At 38.6% G+C, this 22,242-nt stretch overlaps 1 protein-coding gene across 1 annotated transcript in view; it reads left to right on the top strand.

Moving 5' to 3' along the window:
* The first annotated feature begins 14,360 nt into the window (after positions 1-14,360).
* EFCAB3 (EF-hand calcium binding domain 3) overlaps positions 14,361-22,242 on the top strand; it is a 58,793-nt gene continuing 50,911 nt past the window's right edge. The window contains exons 1-2 of the mRNA XM_082602916.1: positions 14,361-14,527; positions 16,879-16,955. Of these exons, the coding sequence (XP_082459042.1) occupies positions 14,454-14,527; positions 16,879-16,955 (151 nt within the window). The 5' untranslated portion in view covers positions 14,361-14,453. The remainder of the gene's footprint in view (positions 14,528-16,878; positions 16,956-22,242) is intronic.

The raw sequence follows: 22,242 nt of genomic DNA on the forward strand, positions 1-22,242 counted from the left end.
TTTTACAATGAATGAGGAAAAATTACTTCTGACTGTGTTGAGATGGATGAAATTCTTGGAATGCATAGTGCTCAGAGAAGCAAACTAGGCAAACATTTTTTTAAAATAAATAAAAATAAAATTTCAAAAACTGGTCTATAGAAAAAACTGAATTTTCCAGTGGGGTAGGAGGAAGAGAAAAAAATAAGGCCAAATACCTATATGTAGCTTAATTTGCTATGGGTTGCAATAACCCACCAGTGAATTATTTTTTTTGTAGCCACTTTCTGATTTTCTGAACCAGAATTTGAAACAGAGGATTTTTTTTTCTGATCCTCCTGTTAATTCTGGGTATACATGGGTAACGTTATATATAAGCACAAATAGTGTTTTTCATCCTTTGTAGACAGTTATATAATATTTCTGCAATTTATTTCTCACCTTTTCTAAGGAGAGGTGATTGATATCCAGGACTTAGACAACTTTCCAGCAAATGAGGGGGTTGAGCCCGAAGAAGAAGAAATGGAGAAACTAATGCCTCATTTGACAGTCAGTGGTGAGGTTTCTTTTTTAATTCTGTTGTCTTCCTAGAAGTTACCTTTGTTATCTTGTATATAAGCTTCTCAGAAATGATCCTTATCTTTCTTGTGTCACCTAGAACAATGCTTCTCAAACTTGAATGTGCGTATGAATCACCTGGGCGTCTTGTTAAAATGCAGATTATGATTCAGGTCTGGAGCAGAGCCTAAGAAATTCTGCATTTCTAACAAGCTTCCAGATGGTGGCAATGCTGCTGGTCCAAGGTCCACGCTTTGCCTATCTAAGACCTAAAAGATGAAGAAATGATATATTAAGATTGTGCCTGGCCTTTCATTTCTTAAATCACAAGTACAACCAATATATTATGTGCCTGAGGGCATGATTCCATCCCCAAACTAAGAAGGAAAAATATTAGAGTAATTAAAATTAGCAAATAAAAATGAGTATTAGGGAGAGACACAGGGGAAGCAGAAGGAGTTAGGGATTGATTGATTGATTTGTTTGCTTATTGAGATTTTTATTATTGCTTATTGAGTCTAGTTACATACATGACTTATCTGCTGGCTCTTGTGTTATATAACTACTTTAGACTCGTCTTTTTATTTCTATTACTCTCTTTGTTGTTCTGATACAAAAAAAGATGATCTAGGAGCATTTGGGGATTAGCATTTCTTACTATAATGATGTTTCTAGAAAGCTTCTGTACAGCTCTGGCCTTGAAAGAAAAGATTGTATATTGATTTATTCAAACAACAAATATTTATTGATCACTGAATATGTCCAGGAACTATACTAAGGGATGAAGAAGGGAATACATACTTGACTTTCTCTGCTAAACCCAACAGAGAGTAAGAAATAAAACACAACCATTATGTTCTCAAATCATGGTTTTAATAAATTTGAACCTATTCATTGCAAACATCTCCATTTTCTGTTTTCTCCAGTTAATCATTTCTTCTTATTCAGGAAGATATACTATGTCCCTCTCCTCTCTTCAATTGAAGAGGTTCTTTTCGCCCTTCCAAATCCATTCCTCTTGACCTGATCATCTCCCACTTCTTCAAAAAATATTTTTTATTGAGAGAGAATTGATATATTGTATTAGTTTCAGGTGTACAACATAATGATTCAATATTTGTATAAAAGTTATTTCATAACTCACCACATTCAATTTCACCTGTTTCTGTCTACCCTGCCTATAAAGTAGCATATACTCCCCCATTCCTTTTAAAAACTAACGTTGACTTGGTTCTTTTGCCTTATAATTATGATAATTCATCCCTCATTTCTTTCAGCCCACTTTTTAATTGGTCTTTAGGTGCTGCTTCTGCTTCCTCACTTTACATTCTCTCTTTGAATCCTTGCAATTGGCTTTCCCACTCACGTAATCCCCAACTCTACTGAAATAGCTCTCAGAATCAGAAATCACCAATAATTTCCTTTGCCAGCTCCACTTATTCTAATTTCCTAATGCAGAAACAATCCAGGGTTTATTTCTCAGTCTTCTCAGTTTTAATTCCTTCCCTCCCTTAATCATATTACTTCCTGATCACTGCTTGAGCTGTCAACTCTCTAGGGTAGCAGTTCTCAAATCATGGTCCAGGAACACCCCTCTCTTGCAGGAGGTCTATGAGATCAAAACTATTTTTTTATTGGGGTATAGTTGTTTTACAATGTTGCATTAGTTTCTACTGTAGAGCGAAGTGAATCAGCTATATGTATACATATATCCCCTCTTTTTTGGATTTCCTTCCCATTTAGGTCACCAGGAGCACTGAGTAGAGTTACCTGTGCTATACAGCAGGTTCTCATTAGTTATGTGTTTTATACATATTGGTGTATATATGTCAATCCCAATCTCCCAATTTATCCCACCCCTCCTTTCCCCCCTTGGGGGAAAGGTTCTCAAACATTTTGGTCTCAGGACCTCTTTATATTCTTAAAAAATTTTGAGGACCTCCAAGAGTTGCAACTATGGATAATTACCCTATTAGATAATAAAACTGAGGAATAAAAAAATAATAATTCATTTAAAAATAGTAATAATAAATCCAGTATATGGTAACATACTTTTTAATGAAAAACATATATCAATTGAAAATGAGAAATATAAATAAATTTCCCCAAAAATTTAGTGGGAAAGGTAGTGCTATTGACTGAATATTTGTGTCCCCCCATCCCCCCAATAAAATCCTATTCCCAATATGATGGTATTAGGAGGTGGGCCTTTGGGAGGTACTAGGATTAGATGAGATCTTGAGGATGGAGCCCTCATGAGTGGGATTAGCGCCTTATGAATCAGAAGAGAGCCTTCTCTATGTCTATGTCTCTATTTCTACCTTGTAAACAGGTTCATCTGTACTACATCTGTACTATTTTTCTAGATTCCACATATATGAGTCAACATATGATATTTGTTTTTCTCTTTCTGGCTTACTCCACTCTGTATGATAGTTTCTAGGTCCATCCACATCTCTACAAATAACCCAATTCATTCCTTTTTATGGCTGAGTAGTATTCCATTGTGTATATGTACCACATCTTCTTTATCCATTCGTCTGTCGATGGGCATTTATGTTGCTTCCATGACCTGGCTATTGTAAAGAGTGCTGCAATGAACATTGGGGTGCATGTGTCTTTTTGAATTATGGTTTTCTCTGGGTATATGCCCAGTAGTGGGATTGCTGGGTCATTTGGTAATTCTATTTTTAGTCTTTTAAGGAACATCCCTACTGTTCTCCATAGTGGCTGTATCAATTTACATTCCCACCAATAGTGCAAGAGGGTTCCCTTTTCTCCACACCCTCTCCAACATTTATTGTTTGTAGATTTTTTGATGATGGCCATTCTGACCAACGTGAGGTGATACCTCATTGTAGCTTCGATTTGCATTTCTCTAATAATTACTTATATTGAGCATCTTTTCAAGTGCTTCTTGGCCAACTGTATGTCTTCTTTGGAGAAATGTGTATTTAGGTCTTCCACCCATTTTTGATTGGGTTCTTTGTTTTTTTGATATTGAGCTGCATGAGCTGTTTGTATATTTTGGAGATTAATCCCTTGTCCGTTGAAAATATTTGCAAAACTATTTTTAAAATAGCACTAAGACATTATTTGCCTTTATCGCCTTCATTCACTCACAAGTGTATAGTAGCATTTTTCATAAGCTACATGACATACCCCCCACCCATGATATATCTGAAAAAGCTATTAAAATATTTCTTTTCCAACTACATAACTCTGTGACCATATCACAGTAAATCAAATTCAGAAACTGACTGAGAATCCCAGCTGTCTTCTATTAAGCCAAACATTAAAGAGATTTGCAAAAATGTAAAACAATGCTGTCTTAGCTTGGGCTATTATTACAAAAATACTGTAAACTGGGTGACTTGTAAATGACAAAAATTTATTTTTCACTTCTAGTTCTGGAGACTAGAAGTCAGAGATCAGGGTGCTAGAATGGTTGAGTTCTGGTGAAAGTCCTCTTCTGGGTTGCAGTTTGCCAACTTCTTATATCATCACATGCAGAGATGTGATGTGCAGCAGGCAGCAAGCTCTCTTCTGACTCATAAGGCGCTAATCCCACTCATGAGGGCTCCATCCTCAAGATCTCATCTAATCCTAGTACCTCCCAAAGGCCCACCTCCTAATACCATCATATTGGGAATAGGATTTTATTGGGGGGATGGGGGGACACAAATATTCAGTCAATAGCACTACCTTTCCCACTAAATTTTTGGGGAAATTTATTTATATTTCTCATTTTCAATTGATATATGTTTTTCATTAAAAAGTATGTTACCATATACTGGATTTATTATTACTATTTTTAAATGAATTATTATTTTTTTATTCCTCAGTTTTATTATCTAATAGGGTAATTATCCATAGTTGCAACTCTTGGAGGTCCTCAAAATTTTTTAAGAATATAAAGAGACGGGGGCTTCCCTGGTGGCGCAGTGGTTGAGAGTCCGCCTGCCGATGCAGGGGACGCGGGTTCGTGCCCCGATCCCGGAAGATCCCACGTGCCGCGGAGCGGCTGGGCCCGCGAGCCATGGCCGCGGGGCCTGTGTGTCCGGAGCCTGTGCTCCGCAACGGGAGAGGCCACAGCAGTGAGAGGCCCGCGTACAGCAAAAAAAAAAAAAAAGAATATAAAGAGGTCCTGAGACCAAAATGTTTGAGAACCTTTGCTCTCTGAATCATTTATTGTCACTACTGTGTTTCTAGCTGCCTGCTAGATACTTCTCCCTTCATATCTCACCAGCACCTTAAACTTCTTTTGCAGAGGAAGGGTGAACTTTTTCTTAAATATCAGATGCACGCAGTTGAGTTAATCGAACTCATCAGTATGGTATACTATCACCATTGGTCCATGCAAAGCTCCTTTGTTTTATTTTATTACAGTACGTCCCCTACATACGAACAATTTCCATTCCAAGAGCACATTTGTAAGTCCAGTTTGTTCGTAAGTCCAACAAAGTTAGCCTAGGTACCCAACTAACACAATCGGCTATATAGTACTGTACTGTAATAGGTTTATAATACTTTTCACACAAATAATACATAAAAAACAAACACAAAAACTAAAGAAAACATTTTTATTCTTACAGTACAGTGCCTTGAAAAGTATAGTACAGTACCAGTCACATCACCACTGCTTTTACACTTGCTTCCAGACATCCTAGGCTTGTAATAAAGATACTATACTACTGTACTCTATACCCTACTGTACAGTAAAGTACAGAAAAGCACAACCACTTGTAGAGGATGTACACATGTGACAGTGTACACCAGACACATAAACTGACTTATGTGATTGGACATGCGAACACACATTCGCAACTTGAAGGTTCATGTTTAGAGGACTTACTGTATTTTTCCTCTTTACCTCCTATTTCCACTCCTATTTCCTTTCCCCCATCATAAGTCCATTCTCTATTATATCTAATATTTGTCCTTCCAACCTACCTTCCTCATGTTTATTTAGATATACACATATCCCTTTAAAAATTCAGTGTGTGTAGTATTTAATTTACTTAAAGGGTATTGTGCTATAAAACTCCTCTATTTATTTTTTTCACTCAACATTATTTTTAATAGCTTTATTGAGATGTAGTTCACATACCAGATGACTCATTCACTAAAAGTGTACAATTCAATGGTTTTTAATATTCATAGATACGTGCAATTATCACCACCGTCATTCTCAAACATCTTCATCACCTGAAAAAGAAGCACTGTACACTTTAGCTTTCACTCCCTATCCTCCCACCCCTAAGCAATCATTAATCTACATTCTATGTCTATAGATTTGCCTTTTTTGGACATTTCATATAAATGGAATCATAAAATATGTGGTCTTTTGTGACTGGCTTCTTTCACTTAGCATGTTTTCAAAATTCATCCATGTTGTAGCATGTATCAGTACTTCATTCCTTTTAATGACCAAATAACATTCTGTTGTATGGATATATCTCATTTCATTTATCCACTCATCAGTTGATGGATATTAGGATTGTTTCCACCTTTGGGCTATTATGAATAATGCTGCTATAAACATTTGTGTGCAACTTTTCATGTGGACATATTTCATTTCTCTTGGGTATATACCTAGGAGTGAAATTGCTGAGTCATAAGGTAACTCTACATTTAACCATCTGAGGAACTGCCAGACTGTTTTCCAAAGTGGCTGCATCATTTTGCATTCCCACCAGCAATGTATAAAGGTTCTGATTCCTTCACTCCCACATCAACACTTGTTACTATCTGACTTTTTGATTCTAGCCATCCTAATGGATGTGAATCAACACTATATTTTTTAGACTTACTCATGTTTCTATAAATCAATCTAATTCTGGCTGCTGCATAATATCCCTTCAATACAATGACCATAATTTACCTAATCACTGCCCCAGTAATGAATACCAGATTTGCCAACGCTTCATTTTCTTGTTCTTTACTACTTCTACTAACTATATAATTTTACCTTTCACATTTAGATCTTTAATTCATCTGTATACCACCTCTGCATATGGTAAGACAGGGATCCCACTTGGGGTTTTTTTTCCACATAGCAAACAAATTTCCCAGCACTGAACTGATTTGTCATACTATCATGTATAGACGAAACCCAGCAACTCCCCAATATCTAGGGACTCTTGGGTAGGTTAGGGGAGACATATATTTCTCCTACTCACCAATGGTTCTGACTTTCTACTTTGAATTCTCTGGTTTGCATTCCTCTACTATGCTGTTGTCTTTTTTTTATTCTGTTACTCCCCTGGACGCTGCCTAATTCCGTCATTTCTCAACTCAAGCCTGGGTTGGTAGCTTATTTTATTGCAACTGCTTAAAATTAAATAATAGATGTCCTTATTCTCATAGATTCTGCCACTATTCCTACTTTAGGGGAATTTTCATTTTTGTTTCCGTTCTTCAAGTTCCAGCCTCCCATTTTGTTGCTGAGGAGGAAACATTAGAAATATATTCAGAGTTTTGGAGAGAGGAAGGGAGAAAGAGATGTATGCTGTTAGTCTTGAAACAAGAGTGTGTGACATTTTATAGACTCAAAAAATTACTTCTTTATCAGAATTCTTGAAGGTGCCACCCAGGGTTCCTTTCTGCCCCTTCTCTTACTGGGTGGCGTCATGGAAGAAACATTCAGTCCCACTTGTCTCGCAGCTGCTCTTCTTCTAGCCTACTCGTTAGTCTTTTCTCCACTATTCACTCACAGATTACAGAAACCTGAATTTGGATGAACTTGTCCCACTTCCCTGTCAGCTACTTTAGGGTAGGCATACCATCTTTTTTTTTTTTTGAGGTATAGTTGATTTACAATATTATATTAGTTTCAAGTGCACAGCACAGTGATTCAAATTTTTCATCGATTATACTCCATTTATAGTTACTATAAAGTATTGGCTATATTCAGGTATAATGTATCTTTATTTATTTTATACATAGTAGTTTGTACCTCTTAATCCCTTACACAGACATGCCATCTTGTAAGTCTTTTTATTCTCTGTACCTGCAGTTAGTAGGTGTCTGCTGAAGCAATGAAGGGATGCGTGTATCCATTCACTTAACAATCACAGTCTACCGTGTGCCAAGTATTATTGTACATGCTTGGGACAAAGCTCACTACTCTCGTGGAGCTTACTTTCTAGTGAAAAGATATACACAATAAACAAATAATAGTATGACAGAGATTACAGAGAAAATAAAGCAAAGAAAATGGGTATAGGGGATACTGTAAGTGGAGGAAGTTAATCAAGAAAAGACTCACTGATAAAGGGCATTTAAGCAAAAAGCTAACGAGACCAGGGAGCAGAAATCTGGAGCAAGAGCACTCCACGGAGAGGGAAGAGCAAGTGCAAAAGCCCTTATACAAGGGCATTGCTCATAATATTTGAGAAAGAGTAAAGAGGCCATTGTGGCTGAACAGAGTGAGCAAGGGCAATGTAGGAAGAGATAAGGTCATAGAGGTAGGGCACGGGACCACCACATTGAACCACATAAGCTATGCACAGTACAATTCCAGGATTGTGCAATGAGATGTTCCTTTTGGGGGAAGGGGGTGGTGCAGGTGTGGGGAGTAGCTGATCATATGAACCCTGAAGGCTATTGTAAAGATTGGGTTTTTTTCCCGAGTAACACAGGAAAATGAGGATTTGAACAAAGATAGGACATGATCTGACTTAAGTTTTTAAAGGACTGTCCTGGTTCCTGTGTAGAAGAGACTTGGCAGGGGTGAATACAGCAAGAGCAGAAGCAGGGAGACCAGTTAGGAGGTCTTTGCAGTAACCCAGAGCAGGAAGTAGAGGTGAAGGTGGTGAGAGTGGTTGAGTTACATATATATTTTGAAGATGGAATCAGCAGTATTTCCTGGTAGATATCGCAGGGCCAAGAACATAATAGGCACTAAAAATGTACTTATGAAATGGATGAATTGGATTAGATGTAGAACACAAAAGAAGAGGATTGAAGCATATTCCGTGTGTTTTGGCTTCAACAGAGGATGGAGCATAGGCCTGGAAAGATGGAATTATCATTTCCTGAGATGAACAGCTGAATGAATAAGAGACTGGTTAAATGCTATTATATTTGTTGAACTAGTGAAGAAACTAAATGAAATCCATATGGATTCAAATATTATATAAAGAGGAGATATTAAAAATCCGAGTATTTAGTGATCTGCAGAACATGGGTTAAGCAATCTATTATTATAACTTGCTATTAAGTTGATGCTAGGAAAATTTTCTGACATTCTGGATTGACTCTCAAGAAAAAATCAATGAGGATGAGCAAGTGGTTGCCACATATTTCTCTATCTTTTCCTCTTATTGCCTCTATATGTGATTTTGTAAGCCCTCTCACATCCTTGCTTTCCCTGACTTGGTTGGGTGGTATGGGAGTAAGGGTTTTTTGCTGTACATTTACATAGTTGCTGCTCCAAAAACCATCCATGTTGGTGTACACGAAATTTAAAAATTATAACTAGTTGGTTTGCATGCATAATAACTTAAATGGTATTGTGTAAAGAGGAGTAAGCCTTCTTTTTTAAAATTTATTTATTATTTATTTATTTATTTATTTTTGACTGCACTGGGTCTTATTGCGGCACATGGGATCTTCGTTGTGGCATGCGGACTTCTTAGTTGCAGCATGTGGACTTCTTAGTTGAAGCATGTGGACTCTTAGTTGTGGCATGCAGACTCTTAGTTGCAACATGCATGCAGGATCTCATTTCCCGACGAGGGATTGAACCCAGGCCCCCTGCATTGGGAGCATGGAGTCTTACCCACTGGGCCATGAGGGAAGTCCCAGGAGTAAGCCTTCTAATTTCTGCAAATATCTCCATCATTAATCTAGACTAGTCAGGAGGGAGCAAGAGAGGAACTGGGGCTCATCAGGATTAGGCCAACCCAGAGAATTTTGCCTACCCAGGTTACCAGACTTGAAGTGGGAAATAATAGTCAGTTCCTTCACGCTGCCATACCCTGGTGATTTCTGGATGATGGAGTTTTAGAAAAGCCTAAGAGGAGGGAGAAATGGTGAAGCACAAAATCTCTGCCCCAAAAGGAAGGAACATCTTGCCTTTCCCTAGTCATTCATTGACTACCTATGTTCAATGGACAGAGCCAATGTTGGGAAAATAGAATATTAAGCTTCTGACCTCAAGGTACTTACACACTTAGTGAAAGCAAAAGAGCCAGGGAGAGAAGTGAAGGGCATCTGCCTGTGAAGCCTGATTCACCTACAGCATCTCTAAGAGGGAGGTAGCTACTTTTTTTCCCCCTGAAAAATCCAGTTCCCATTGCTCTGGTAACTGAAGTAACTGGTAAGATTCTCTTCTCCTTAAGGCTCATATGTCTTTAACTATACAGGATGAATTAGGCATTACCCTGAAATGTTAGGTTTTCAGAGTCCACAAATTATAAATCACATTGAGACACAACCTTTTCCCATAAAGCTCCTTTCTCCTTTGGTGAACAGTACTACATAGGAAGAAGCCTAATACTAGATATTCTCCCTCATCTAATAGTCACTTCCTTTTTATTCTTCATAAAATCAGAAGGGAATATGAGCCTAGGTGATTCTTAGATTGATATGGTTGAATTAATTCCTATAGAAAAGAGCTATATTTATGCAACATCTCTACTTAAATATCTTCAGAATTCCCCAATGCTAATGCTAATGTTAAAGTCTAGACTCCCTTAGCTTAACAATCAAGATGTATATGTATACACAAAAACCATGTTAAGGGCTTCCCTGGTGGTGCAGTGGTTGAGAATCTGCCTGCCAATGCAGGGGACACGGGTTTGAGCCCTGGCCAGGGAAGATCCCACATGCCGCCGAGCAGCTAAGCCCACGCGCCAGAACTACTGAGCCTGAGCTCTAGAGCCCACAAGCCACAACTACTGAGCCCACGTGCCACAACTACTGAAGCCTGTGCACCTAGAGCCCGTGCTCCGCAACAAGAGAAGCCACGACAATGAGAAGCCCACACACCACAACAAAGAGTAGCCCCCACTCACTGCAACTAGAGAGAGCCCATGTGCAGCAACGAAGACCCAACACAGCCAATAAATAAATAAATAAATAAGTTTATTTTTTAAAAAAACATGTTAAATGAGTGACATGCTGGGTATAAGAGACTAGAAAAAATGAGGGGGACTGTGGCAATCAGGAAACCTTGGGTTCCAGTTAAAAGGGTGACAGTTTTTCTGCTCCTGCCAATTATTGCTAAGCAGGAATGGGGGCCATGTGTTCTCTGATCTATGAGTTTTTCAGAAGTCATAAACTGATAACTTTTAAATTACCCATGTTTTCATTTATGAATTTCAAAAAATTTTTTAATGTTATTTAAGCCAAATAAAACTTGTATGGGGATCAAATTTGCAATCTCTGTTATAATAACCAACCCTAGCCCAAATACCTAATCATTTTTGCTCCCATTATCTCACTTCATGCAGTCTTGAACAGTTCCTTGTCTCCTAAGCTCCCATGATTTCTCTACGTGCTTTTGCGCTTCTTTCACTCTAGACTACTCTTCCCTAGGAGCTACATGCTACGTGTTAAAATTCTACTTCTCCCTACACACAAAACCTAAAACTCTTAGAAGGAAACATAGGAGAAAAGCTTCATGACATTGGGTTTGGCAATGATTTCTTGGAAATGACACCAAAAGCATAGGCAACAAAGAACACAATCAACAGAGTGAAAAGGCAACTTACAGAAAGAAAACATTTGCAAATCACATATCTAATAAGGGATTAATATCCAGAATATATAAAGAACTCCCATAACTCAATAACAACAACAAGTGATAAAAAGTGGGCAGTAGTCTTGAATAGACATGTTTCTACAGTATATATACAATAACCAACAAGCTTATAAAAAGACACTCAAAATCACTAATCATTAGGAAAACGCAAATCAAAACCACAATGATATATCACCTCATACCCATCAGGGTGGCTACTATCAAACAGAAAACAAGTATTGGTAAGGATGTGGAGAAATTAGAACTCTTATGCACTGTTGGTTGGAATGTAAAATGGTGGCCACTATGGAAAACAATATTTCTTCAAAACATTAAGAATAGAATTACCATGTGATCCACCAATTCCACTTCTGGTGTATATTCAAAGGATTGAAAGCAGGGTCTTGAAGAGATATTTGTACACCAATGTGTCACAGCAACATTATTTATGGTAGCCAAAAGGTGGAAGCAACCCAAGTGTCCATCAACAGATAAATAAGTGCTTTATCTTATTATCTTAAAATGTGGTACATATAATGCAATATTATTCATCCTTAAAAAGGAAGGAAATTCTGATACATGATACAACATGGATGAACCTTGAGGATACTATGCTAAGTGAAATATGCAAGTCACAAATACTGTATGATTCTACTTATATGAGGTTCCTAGAGTAGTCAAATTCATAGAAACAGAAAGTAGAATGGTGGTCATTAACTTCATTTTAAGTCTTGGTAGCCCCTAACATAGTAGGCCCTAATTAAATATTTGTTTAATTTGTAAATTAAACCTTCCCTTTCTTTCCTCTGTGTCCCTAGCCAGAATGAAAGGTAATATACCAAGTTTGGACAGACTAGGGAAAAGTCAAATTATGTGCATAATAAATAAATCCCCCAGAGCAGGAATAGAAAATCTCTAGAATTGCAGCTAACAAGTGAAGCCTGAAACAACTTGGGGGGCTCAAGCTAAGCCTTTGCTGCCAGAGGTATCTGTGCTTAGCCATCATGAAGACTAGAGACACTCCTAACTTCTGTGCTTAGATGATTTAAATACCGTGAGACCTGTCAGATCTTGAAAATTTCTGATTAAAACAATCATAATACTTTCCTTAATTGCTCTTTTAAAATCACTCTTTTCAATAACACTACAGACTAAAACCTGTGAGAGTTTTATTTTTCCCTCTTTCTGGATGTAAACAATGAAATGGTTCCTAATCAGCATTCAACCAAGGGAACTGGGTAAAATTTTTTACTTCAACAACTTTCAATTCACCAATGTTTAACATGAAAATATATTAATACAGATTTTTTTAAAAACTTCCCCTTCCCCGAAATCCAATCAGTGTCAAAATATTCTGATTCTGTAACTCATACCCACACATTCCCTGAGGGTGCCAAATGAACCACATTGAAATCACAGTTACTCTAAAGCTGGAAGGAGCTTGTGGGTCATTCCTACCTGGACCTGAGCCTGAGAACTGAATGAGGTCACAGTTGTGTGATGGAACAAACCCTTTATTGCATTCTTGATCTGACTGAAGCCCAGAAGTTGTACCCACTTAGAAGCTTACCCACTTAGAAGTAGGTAAATATCCAGATTTTGTAGGAATCTACAAGGAGTCCTTTTTTTTTTTTAATCTATCATCTCAGTGAGAGATTGGAGGTAGTTTTTTAAATTAATGATTATTTTGAGCCATGAGGGTGACTTAACAACACCTTTCAACTGCCTACATTGTCAAGCCTCTCCGGAGTTCCCAGCTCTGTGGTAGGTTTCCAGATTTTGAGCACATGTAATTGAGTTGTTTAGAAGCAACAGTTTTCCAGAGTCTGAGGTAAAGACTTAGAAAAATTGACTGAACTCTAACCAAACATTCAGAGACTTTTTCTTCATGGTTTAATAGTGTATGATTGTCTGCTGTTCCTAAGTCAGCAACCCAGTTTTCTTGTCAGTGAACTACTTAATACACTCTCTATATTAAAAAGATAATTAGAGGACTTCCCTGGTGGCACAGTGGTTAAGAACCCGCCTGCCAGTGCAGGAGACACGGGTTCAAGCCCTGGGCTGGGAAGATCCCACATGCTGCAGAGCAATTAACCCCATGTGCCACAACTACTGAGCCTGCGCTCTAGAGCCCGCGAGCCATAACTACTGAACCCAGGTGCCATAACTACTGAGCCCGTGCGCCACAACTACTGAGCCTGCGCTTTAGAGCCCACAAGCCACAACCACTGAGCTCGCGCGCCATAACTTCTGAGCCAGTGCGCCAAAACTGCTTAAGCCCATGTGCTTAGAGCCTGTGCTCTGCAACAAGAGAAGCCACCGCAATGAGAAGCCCGTGCACCACAACAAAGAGTAGCCCATGCTCACCGCAACTAGAAAAAGCCCGCGCACAGCAACAAGGACACAATGCAGCCAAAAATAAATAAATATAAATAAATAAATTTATATTAAGAAAAGGATAATTAGAGAGATAAGACCAACAATAAAAGGGAGAAGCCCTACCAACCCAGCTTCTGGTCCATAGGTTCTGATTCTTAAACTATGCAGAAGTAGAAAGGAATGACTAGGGAGTCCTTAGTGGTTAATAGTCCATTCAGGGGGATCTAAGGTAGCAAAACAGCATTAGATCCCACCCCTATTCTTATTTTTTAAAAAGACCAGTGGGTTCATAAGAACTGATAGGGCAGGCAGGGGTGGACCTCCCAGAAGGAAACCCTGGGAAAATCTACTTACTACCAGGCAGCTATCCAAGATATAAACAATTAGGTAAATATTTTGCAAATGCTATAACATTTTATTCTCTGTCAATTATGAGATGAAAAATACATTTTAAAAATAAATTTTGTGTTTAAATAACTTTTTCTACATACTTTCAGAATGCTTTACCATTTATTTTTATATAGGATCAGAATGATACTATTTGCAGGAGGAGCAATGGCAAGAAGTTTCGCTTAGAGATCTTGGGATAGTAAAGGGACCCGTCCACATGGCCTTCCAACTTTGCACATACCTCTAACTTGCATTTGCACATATTTCCATTCCATGAGGCCCTGGACTTCAAACTCCAGGTCTCGAGCTGGGAAAGTTGTAAAAGAATATAAACAAATTAATCTGCGATTTGATCCTTAACTGTATCTTCTGAATTCCAGACAGAGTTACTGGCCACATGGCAGTTTCTGATACTAAAGCAAAACTTAAACTGAATCCTTCAACAAAAATACCCAACTTCCATGGCAGGAGGTAAGTAATGAATTTATTAAGGTGATCAATATATTAAGATAAAGAATTATTAAGGTGATGAATATATTAAATGCTCATAAAGGCTATAATGAAACAAGTTAGAATGTTCTTCAAATATCTATTCTGTGATAAAGTTAATTATAAAACAAAACATCTGAATTGAAGATAAAGATTCTTTTATGAAAAGAAAGATAGATAGATAGATACTTTTTGATTAGAGAAACAGAGTTCTCCTTCCTATTCTCCCAAATGAGAGGCTATTTTTGTGTGAGGGGACAGAATACCCCAGAAGAAGAGGGTTATCAGAAGGCTAAAGGAGTTGTCAGTTACACATTAAGACATTTCAAGTGCCGGTTTACAGGAGAATAAACTCAGAGGATCATAAACCCCTAAGCGTCAGAATATAGAGAAAGAGTATGTAGCTCACCAATGGCCAGTAAAATGAAATCTGATAAATTAGCTATGACTAACCTTGAGCTAAAATTGGGAAGGGAGGTTTGCCTGTGACATTAACAATAGCTTTTTCTCAATCTGATAACTATACATTCCAATAAACAGTAGCCACTAATGACTGAAAATGAAAGCCTGATGCAAATTTTATCAGATCATAAAAAGAAAAGTCTCTCATCTCTCACAATTATCCATTTTCTTTGCCACTTTGAGTGGTGTCCTTGACTATGCCATTCTACAGGAATATATGACGGACTTTTTAATCAGGATGTGGGTAACACAACCTTATAGCAGCCAAATTCCTTGATCTCATTGTTCCCTTACCCTTCATCACGAACTATCTCTTGAAGTAGTGACTTCCTTGTCACTGAAAGTAGTCAAGCAAAGACTAGATAATACCACATGTAGAGGGAATTCCTACATGAGATGAGAGGCTAAGACTGGGTTCATTCCAAACCTAAAGTTCTTTGAACCTTTGAAACACTGTAAAATAAAAAAAACTATTTCCCATGTTTGATCCAAGATAAGATTTGAAATTCTGCCAAGAGTATGGTTTTTTAAATGTAGTTAATAAAGAACTTGCATTGCCTGGGCTTCTACTTTCTTCTTGCTTCTTGAGAACTTCATATTTCTCCATCCACTGCATCTTTTATATCATGCAAAAGAAATCTGTTTATATTTAGAAATACAACAAATATAAAATAACCAATCTGAGTAAAGGCATCAAGTTGGTAATGAAAAGCAAACACTAGAAGATATCAATGTTAGTAAAAGCTGAGAAAAATAAGACTAATTAGATCAAATTCCATGTCAGAAAAATTGAGAATGGTGCATTTCACCTCCTATTTTACCAGGTCCTCTTTAAAAATGGGCTGAATCTAGTAGACACTGTAGAGGATACTAAATTCATAAGCTATAATTTTTTTATTTAACTACCATGTTTAGTATTTCTTATAGTTTTACTTTTTAAATTGCTTCTTGTAAAAGCACAAAAACTAAGAGATGACATATTTCTTAAAGCTTTTAGTTCTACTAGTATCAAAACTAAATGTATTTTAAATAAAATTAATCCATAAAATTATGATTATAAATTTACTATTAAATTACCATATTATAAGTAAACTCAGTTCTGCATAATACATTTTTATGTTCCTAAACTAATAAATTGCTGCAGATATATACAAAATATCCCCAAAGTATTCATATTTTCCTCTTTTTCCATATTTTATTTTCCTGAGGAAATAAAAGGTCACCTAGGGTTCCAAACTTTCCAGAACTTTTCTCTCTTGATGAGAGATAGATAGATATGGTTGATATAGAGACATCGAGACAGAGAGACAGAGAGAGGGAGAGAGGGAGAAAGAGAGAAAGAGATCGATCTACCGCTCTCGCTCTCTCATATGCTGGTAAAAATACAATTTGGCAAAGTTGTAAAATAAATGTGAATACAAAATTTCACTATAAGTATATTCACCATAAGATTATTTAAACTAGTTAAAAATTTGAAACAACTTATATTTCCAACAATCGGAATAGTGTGAGGCTTATATTCTTCAACTTTGGCAACAAATAAACCTGGATCTGAATCCCAGGGCTTCCAGTTATTAGCTGTGTGACTCAGGACAAGTTATTTAATTCCTCTGAGCCTCAGTTTCCTCTTTTGTAAAATAGGAGAAATCAGATTTTTTTAAGGGGGTAAGGTTGATGGGCAAGTATAGGGGAGAGGTGGACCTCGGTGGCCAACATCACTGTCCATCCTGTAGCTATTGGCAGTTGACAGTAACAGGGCCCTTAGGTGGTGTGACTCTGGATATATTTTGATGCTTACAGTCACTCCAGTCAGCAGAAGCTGAAGAAGGGAACTAATATTTGCTGGTTTCAATAAGTATCTCTTTTCTCAGGGATAAAGATTTACCAGGACCTCTGCCAAGCCAATTACAGCACAAAGAAAGGAAGTTGAGCCCTTCACAAATACGAGGTAATGAGACCCATCCCAAAATGAAAGCATAAACAAAAGCCCCTTAACATATCTGATCATTTTTTTTCTCTAAGGGAGATCTGGGATTTCAAAGGTTGTCTACAGTACTCTGTTATTTAAAAGCAAAAAATATCTATATTTTATGATACAATGTCTAATTTGTGGGAAGGAAGGTGGATTACTTTTTTTAATATTTATTTAGTTTTTGGCTGTGCCAAGTCTTAGTTGCGGCACGTGGGATCTTCATTGTGGCAGGTGGGATTTTTAGTTGCACCATGTGGGATCTTTAGTTGTGGCATGCAGACTTCTTAGTTGCAGCATGCGGACTTCTTAGTTGCAGCACGAGGACTCTTATTTGCCACATGCATGCGGGAACTAGTTCCCCAACCAGGGATCGAACCTGGGCCCCCTGAATTGGGAGCATGGAGTCTTACCCACTGACCACCAGGGAAGTCCTGGGGGATTACTTTCAAATAGACATCTTTAAGAATTTAGACAGTCCTGGCCAAATATTTTTATTCCAAGGAGAACTTGTGGTGTGCAGAAGAAAAAATACAAGGTCAAATAGAAATTAAGTAGCAAAGCAGTATCAACACAACTAAAGTCCCAGAATTTATCACAGAAAAAAATTATAAGGATAAAATGAGCTACCCTCGCTACAGTTCATTCATCCAAACAACAAATACTTAAAGCCAACAGTGTACTAGGCAAAACACAGGTCAGACATGTTCCCTGCCCTAATAGGAAGTCTTACAGGGAAGACAGTTAAACCATGAATTTGTTGATTGAACCATTTAAATTACAACATGACACAAGTTATGATAGGGAAAGTATAGAGTTAAAGGAGCATAAAAGAAAGTGTCCTAACTTAGTAAGGATAGGAGGGAAGTCCCAGCGAAAGCTGAATAATGAGTAAATCAGACAAAGAGCACAGAAGGGAGGGTTCTGGGTAGAAAGAGTGGAATCTGCAAAGGCCCAGAGAAAAGGGAAAACATGACACACTAGAAAAACTAAAAAAAAAAAAAAAAAAAAAAAAATCAAGCATGGCTGTGTTTGGGTTCTGAGAAGATTAATGCTTCACCCCTCCAAGTTTGGAACCAACTAAGAAATTCCTCCAAGAGACAGGAATCAAAAATCACCTTTATTGCTGGGAAAGCTGGTTTGGGAAACACAAGAGATTGGCAGAATCACAACTTCATTTTTCACTGTAAAACTGAACTAAATGCCTTAATAATAACAGTTTATGGCTTTATAATACTTCAAGGTTTCTGAAGTAAACTAATATACATTGGTGCTTTAAGGGTACCCACTATTTGTTTTAATCAGGTATTGTTGTACATACAGACATAGAAACAACTGTCCCGGAAGAAGTATTTTATTCTCAGAGATCCCTAAAAATAAGAGGCACAGCACACCATGAAGAGGGAAGCACCAGTGTCAGTCAAAAGGCAAAGGGTAGAGGGAAGTGGGCAAGAGCCTTAGTTTGGTTTCTACAGGAAGGAATAGACAAGGCAGGATAAGCAGGTTTAGGATTGGCTAGTTAAATCATTTCAGTGAGCTCTGGGTATTCAGGGCTGTCCCTAGTTGTCTGATACCTGGCCCTGCAGTGATGAGGACAGAGGAACAGTAGCCCAGAGTTTAAGAGCCTAAGAAAGTTGGTGACTGGGGATACGGTCTCTGGATTGGTTGGTTTGTATATGAAGAACATGCTCACAGGCAAGTCTTTTACTATCGCTAGGAGCTGGCTAGTTATGGGAGGGGCAGGCCCTCCAGGATCAGCAAGGCCCCAGATATCAAAGCATCAAATACAGAAACTAGAAAACGTGGTTGTCGTGAGGATTAAGCTCTATGAGAGGTTAATTTGTTCATTTTACAAATATTTATTGAACACCTCCAAATCCCCAACATCTGCTACCATCCTCACTCTCAGTTGATATCCTTGCTTCCTACCCCTTTATAATCGGAGAATTCTGATTCTGCAGTCAGAATAGAACTTCCACAGACTCCCGCTTCCATATCTACCCCCACCAGCATCTGTCCCCACAAACTCTGCCCTCCGCCCTCTTCCACAAATGAACTTTATACTTTTATCTAAAGTCAATCCTTCCATTGTGGACTAGATCACATCCCTCTCTCAAATTCAAAGATATGACCAAAGAAACTGTGCCCCCCTCTCCAACACCAATTTTTTTCACTCTCTATTATATCATTCCTATTATCATACAAATTTACTATTATTTCCCCTAAGAAATATATTGTGACCTCATTTCCTCCTCCAGCTACTATAGGATTTCTTTGCTCCTCTTTGCAGAAAAATTCCCCGAAAGAGGTGTCTATACTCATTGTCTCCAAAACTATTTTTCCCATTCCTAGATATTTACACGTTCTTGTTTTCTTCCTACCTCACTGGTCACTCCTCAGTCTGCTTTGCTAGTTTCTCCCTTTCTCCTGATTCCTCTTCATGTTAGACCACCCCAGAGCTCAGTCCTTGATCCTCTTCTCTTCTTCATCCCACTCACACATGGGGTGATCTCATCTAGTCTTAGGCCTTAAATACCTATATGCCAACAATTCCCAAATGTATATGTCCAGCCAGGTCTCTCTCCCCAGCTCCAGACTCATATCTAACTGCCTACCTGACATCTCCAATTGTATGTCGAATAGACACCTCAAACTCAACATGTCAAAAACTGAACTCCTGGGAAATTCCCTGGCAATCCAGTGGTTAGGACTCCACGCTGCCGCTGCTGGGGTCCCAGGTTCAGGGAACTAAGATTCTGCAAGCCACATGGCGTGGCAAAAAAAAAAAAAAAAAAAAAAAAACAACTGAACTCCTGATATGTTCCTCTTACTCTTTTTTTTTTATTGTAGTAAAATATACATAACATAAAAATTACAATTTTAACCATTTTTAAGAGTTCACACAGATCAGTGGCATTAAATATGTTCACACTGTCCTCTAACCATCACTACCATCCACCTCCAGAACTTTTTCGTCATCCCAAACTGAACCTCCAGACCCATTAACCAGTAACTCCCCATCCTCCCCTCCCCTCAGCCTCTTACTTTTAAAATTTGACCTACCCATAGCCTTCCCCATCTCAGATAATGATGTTTCAACCTTCCACTTGTTCTGGAAAAACTCTGGACTCATCCTTGACTCTTCGTTCTCACCCTACCTCACCCTACCTCTAAATCCATCAGGAGGGACTTCTCTGGTGGCACAGTGGTTAACAATCCGCCTGCTAATGCAGGGGACATGGGTTTGAGCCCTGGTCAGGGAAGATCCCACATGCTGTGGAGCAACTAAGCCCGTGTGCCACAACTACTGAGACTGCTCTAGAGCCTGCAGGCCACAACTACTGAGCCCCCATGCCGCAATTACTGAAGCCCACGTGCCTAGAGCCCGTGCTCCACAGCAAGAGAAGCCACCAGAATGAGAAGCCCTCCCACCACAACGAAGAGTCGCCCCCGCTCGCGGCAACTAGAGAAAGCCTGTGTGCAGCAACAAAGACCCAATGCAGCCAAAAATATAAATAAATAAATAAATAAATAAATAAATAAATAAATAAATGAAGAAATGTGTATTTTAAAATATATATAAATAAATAAATAAAATCCATCAGGAAATCTCATTGGCTCTACGTTTAAAATAGATCGAGGGGCTTCCCTGGTGGTGCAGTGGTTGAGAGTCCGCCTGCCGATGCAGGGGACACGGGTTCGTGCCCCGGTCTGGGAGGATCCCACATGCCGCGGAGCGGCGAGGCCCGTGAGCCATGGCCGCTGAGCCTGCGCGTCTGGAGCCTGTGCTCCGCAACGGGAGAGGCCACAACAGTGAGAGGCCTGCGTACCGCGAAAAAAAAAAAAAAAAAAAAAAAAATAGATCGAGATTTATACCACCTCTACTGCTACAACCCTGGTCTAAAGCACTGTTATTGCTCGCCCACAGTAGCCTCCTACCTGAGGCTAGTCTCCCTGCTTCTACCCAAATCCTTACAAAAGTCTGTTCTAACAACAGCCACAGTGATCCTGTTAAAATATAAGTCACGTCGGGGAGAGGGAGGCGCTGACCTACGTAACTCTGAAAACGACATTTTGACTAGAAAATGTAAGACTGAACACAAAAGGAGCTATACATAAACAACACACAATATACTCTAATTAGTAAAGTTGTTTCTCATGGGGTATAGATTAACAATTCTGAAACTGTTGTACATGTATATGACAATTGAATAAATAAGTGACTCAGTGGTGGATGGTGGGAGCCAGGTTTCTCTCTGTTGGAGTAGGAAGTTTCTGATAAACAAGGGGAGAAGGCTAAAGTGAAGCAGTGGAACTGGATTAGAGTGAGACATTAGTGTGAACTCATGTTTAACTTAATATGGATGCAGATGGATAGATCAAGAAATAATATGATCTGTGTGTATACATGGGTTAGTATATGTGCATATATTTCCTAGCTCTGTTTGCTGAGAGGACTTAAAAGCCCTGACACCCCCACGGCAACAAGCATACCCAGCACCCAGATCTTGACTTCCAATATCAGTCTCCTATGAAAGAATCAGAGTTCCTTGGATAAATGGCTGATTCTAGGGCTTTGGCAGAGAATATACAAAATGAACCTGGAATATCTTGCAGTGCCAGAAAGTAAGGAGATGCTCAAAATACAAAAGGACAAGAGCATGTCAAGGAGATACAGAAATGAACCTGAAAGAGCTCACAACAGCCAAAGCTGGAACAGTTTGAACAACAAAAATAAATAGAATAGTATTGGATTATAACTCAAAGTATAAAATAAATATCGATAAGTCCCTAGTGATAGAAATAAATGATTGAATTTTTTATTTTTTTTATTTTTATTTTTTTTTTGCTGTGTTGGGTCTTCGTTGCTGCACACGGGCTTTCTCCAGTTGCATCAAGCAGGGACTACTCTTGGTTGCGGTGCGCGGGCTTTTCATTGCGGTGGCTTCTCTTGCTGTGGAGCTTGGGCTGTAGGCGCACGGGCTTCAATAGTTGTGGCACGCGGGCTCAGTAGTTGTGGCGCACAGGCTTAGCTGCTCCATGGCATGTGGGATCTTCCTGGACCAGGGCTCGAACCCGTGTGCCCTGCATTGGCAGGCAGATTCTTAACCACTTAACCACTGCGCCACCAGGGAAGTCCCATGATTGAATTTTTTAAATGAAGAAGAGACAAATCTCTCTTACAAGAGAATTCCAAATAATGTGTGTAGATAGTAGCTCTTCCAGGAGGTAGAGCTTAATCCCCATTCCCCTGAGCCCTCTGTCC

The sequence above is a fragment of the Mesoplodon mirus genome, assembly GCF_964341445.2.
Source record: "Mesoplodon mirus genome assembly, chromosome: 18".
Classification (NCBI taxonomy): domain Eukaryota; kingdom Metazoa; phylum Chordata; class Mammalia; order Artiodactyla; family Ziphiidae; genus Mesoplodon; species Mesoplodon mirus.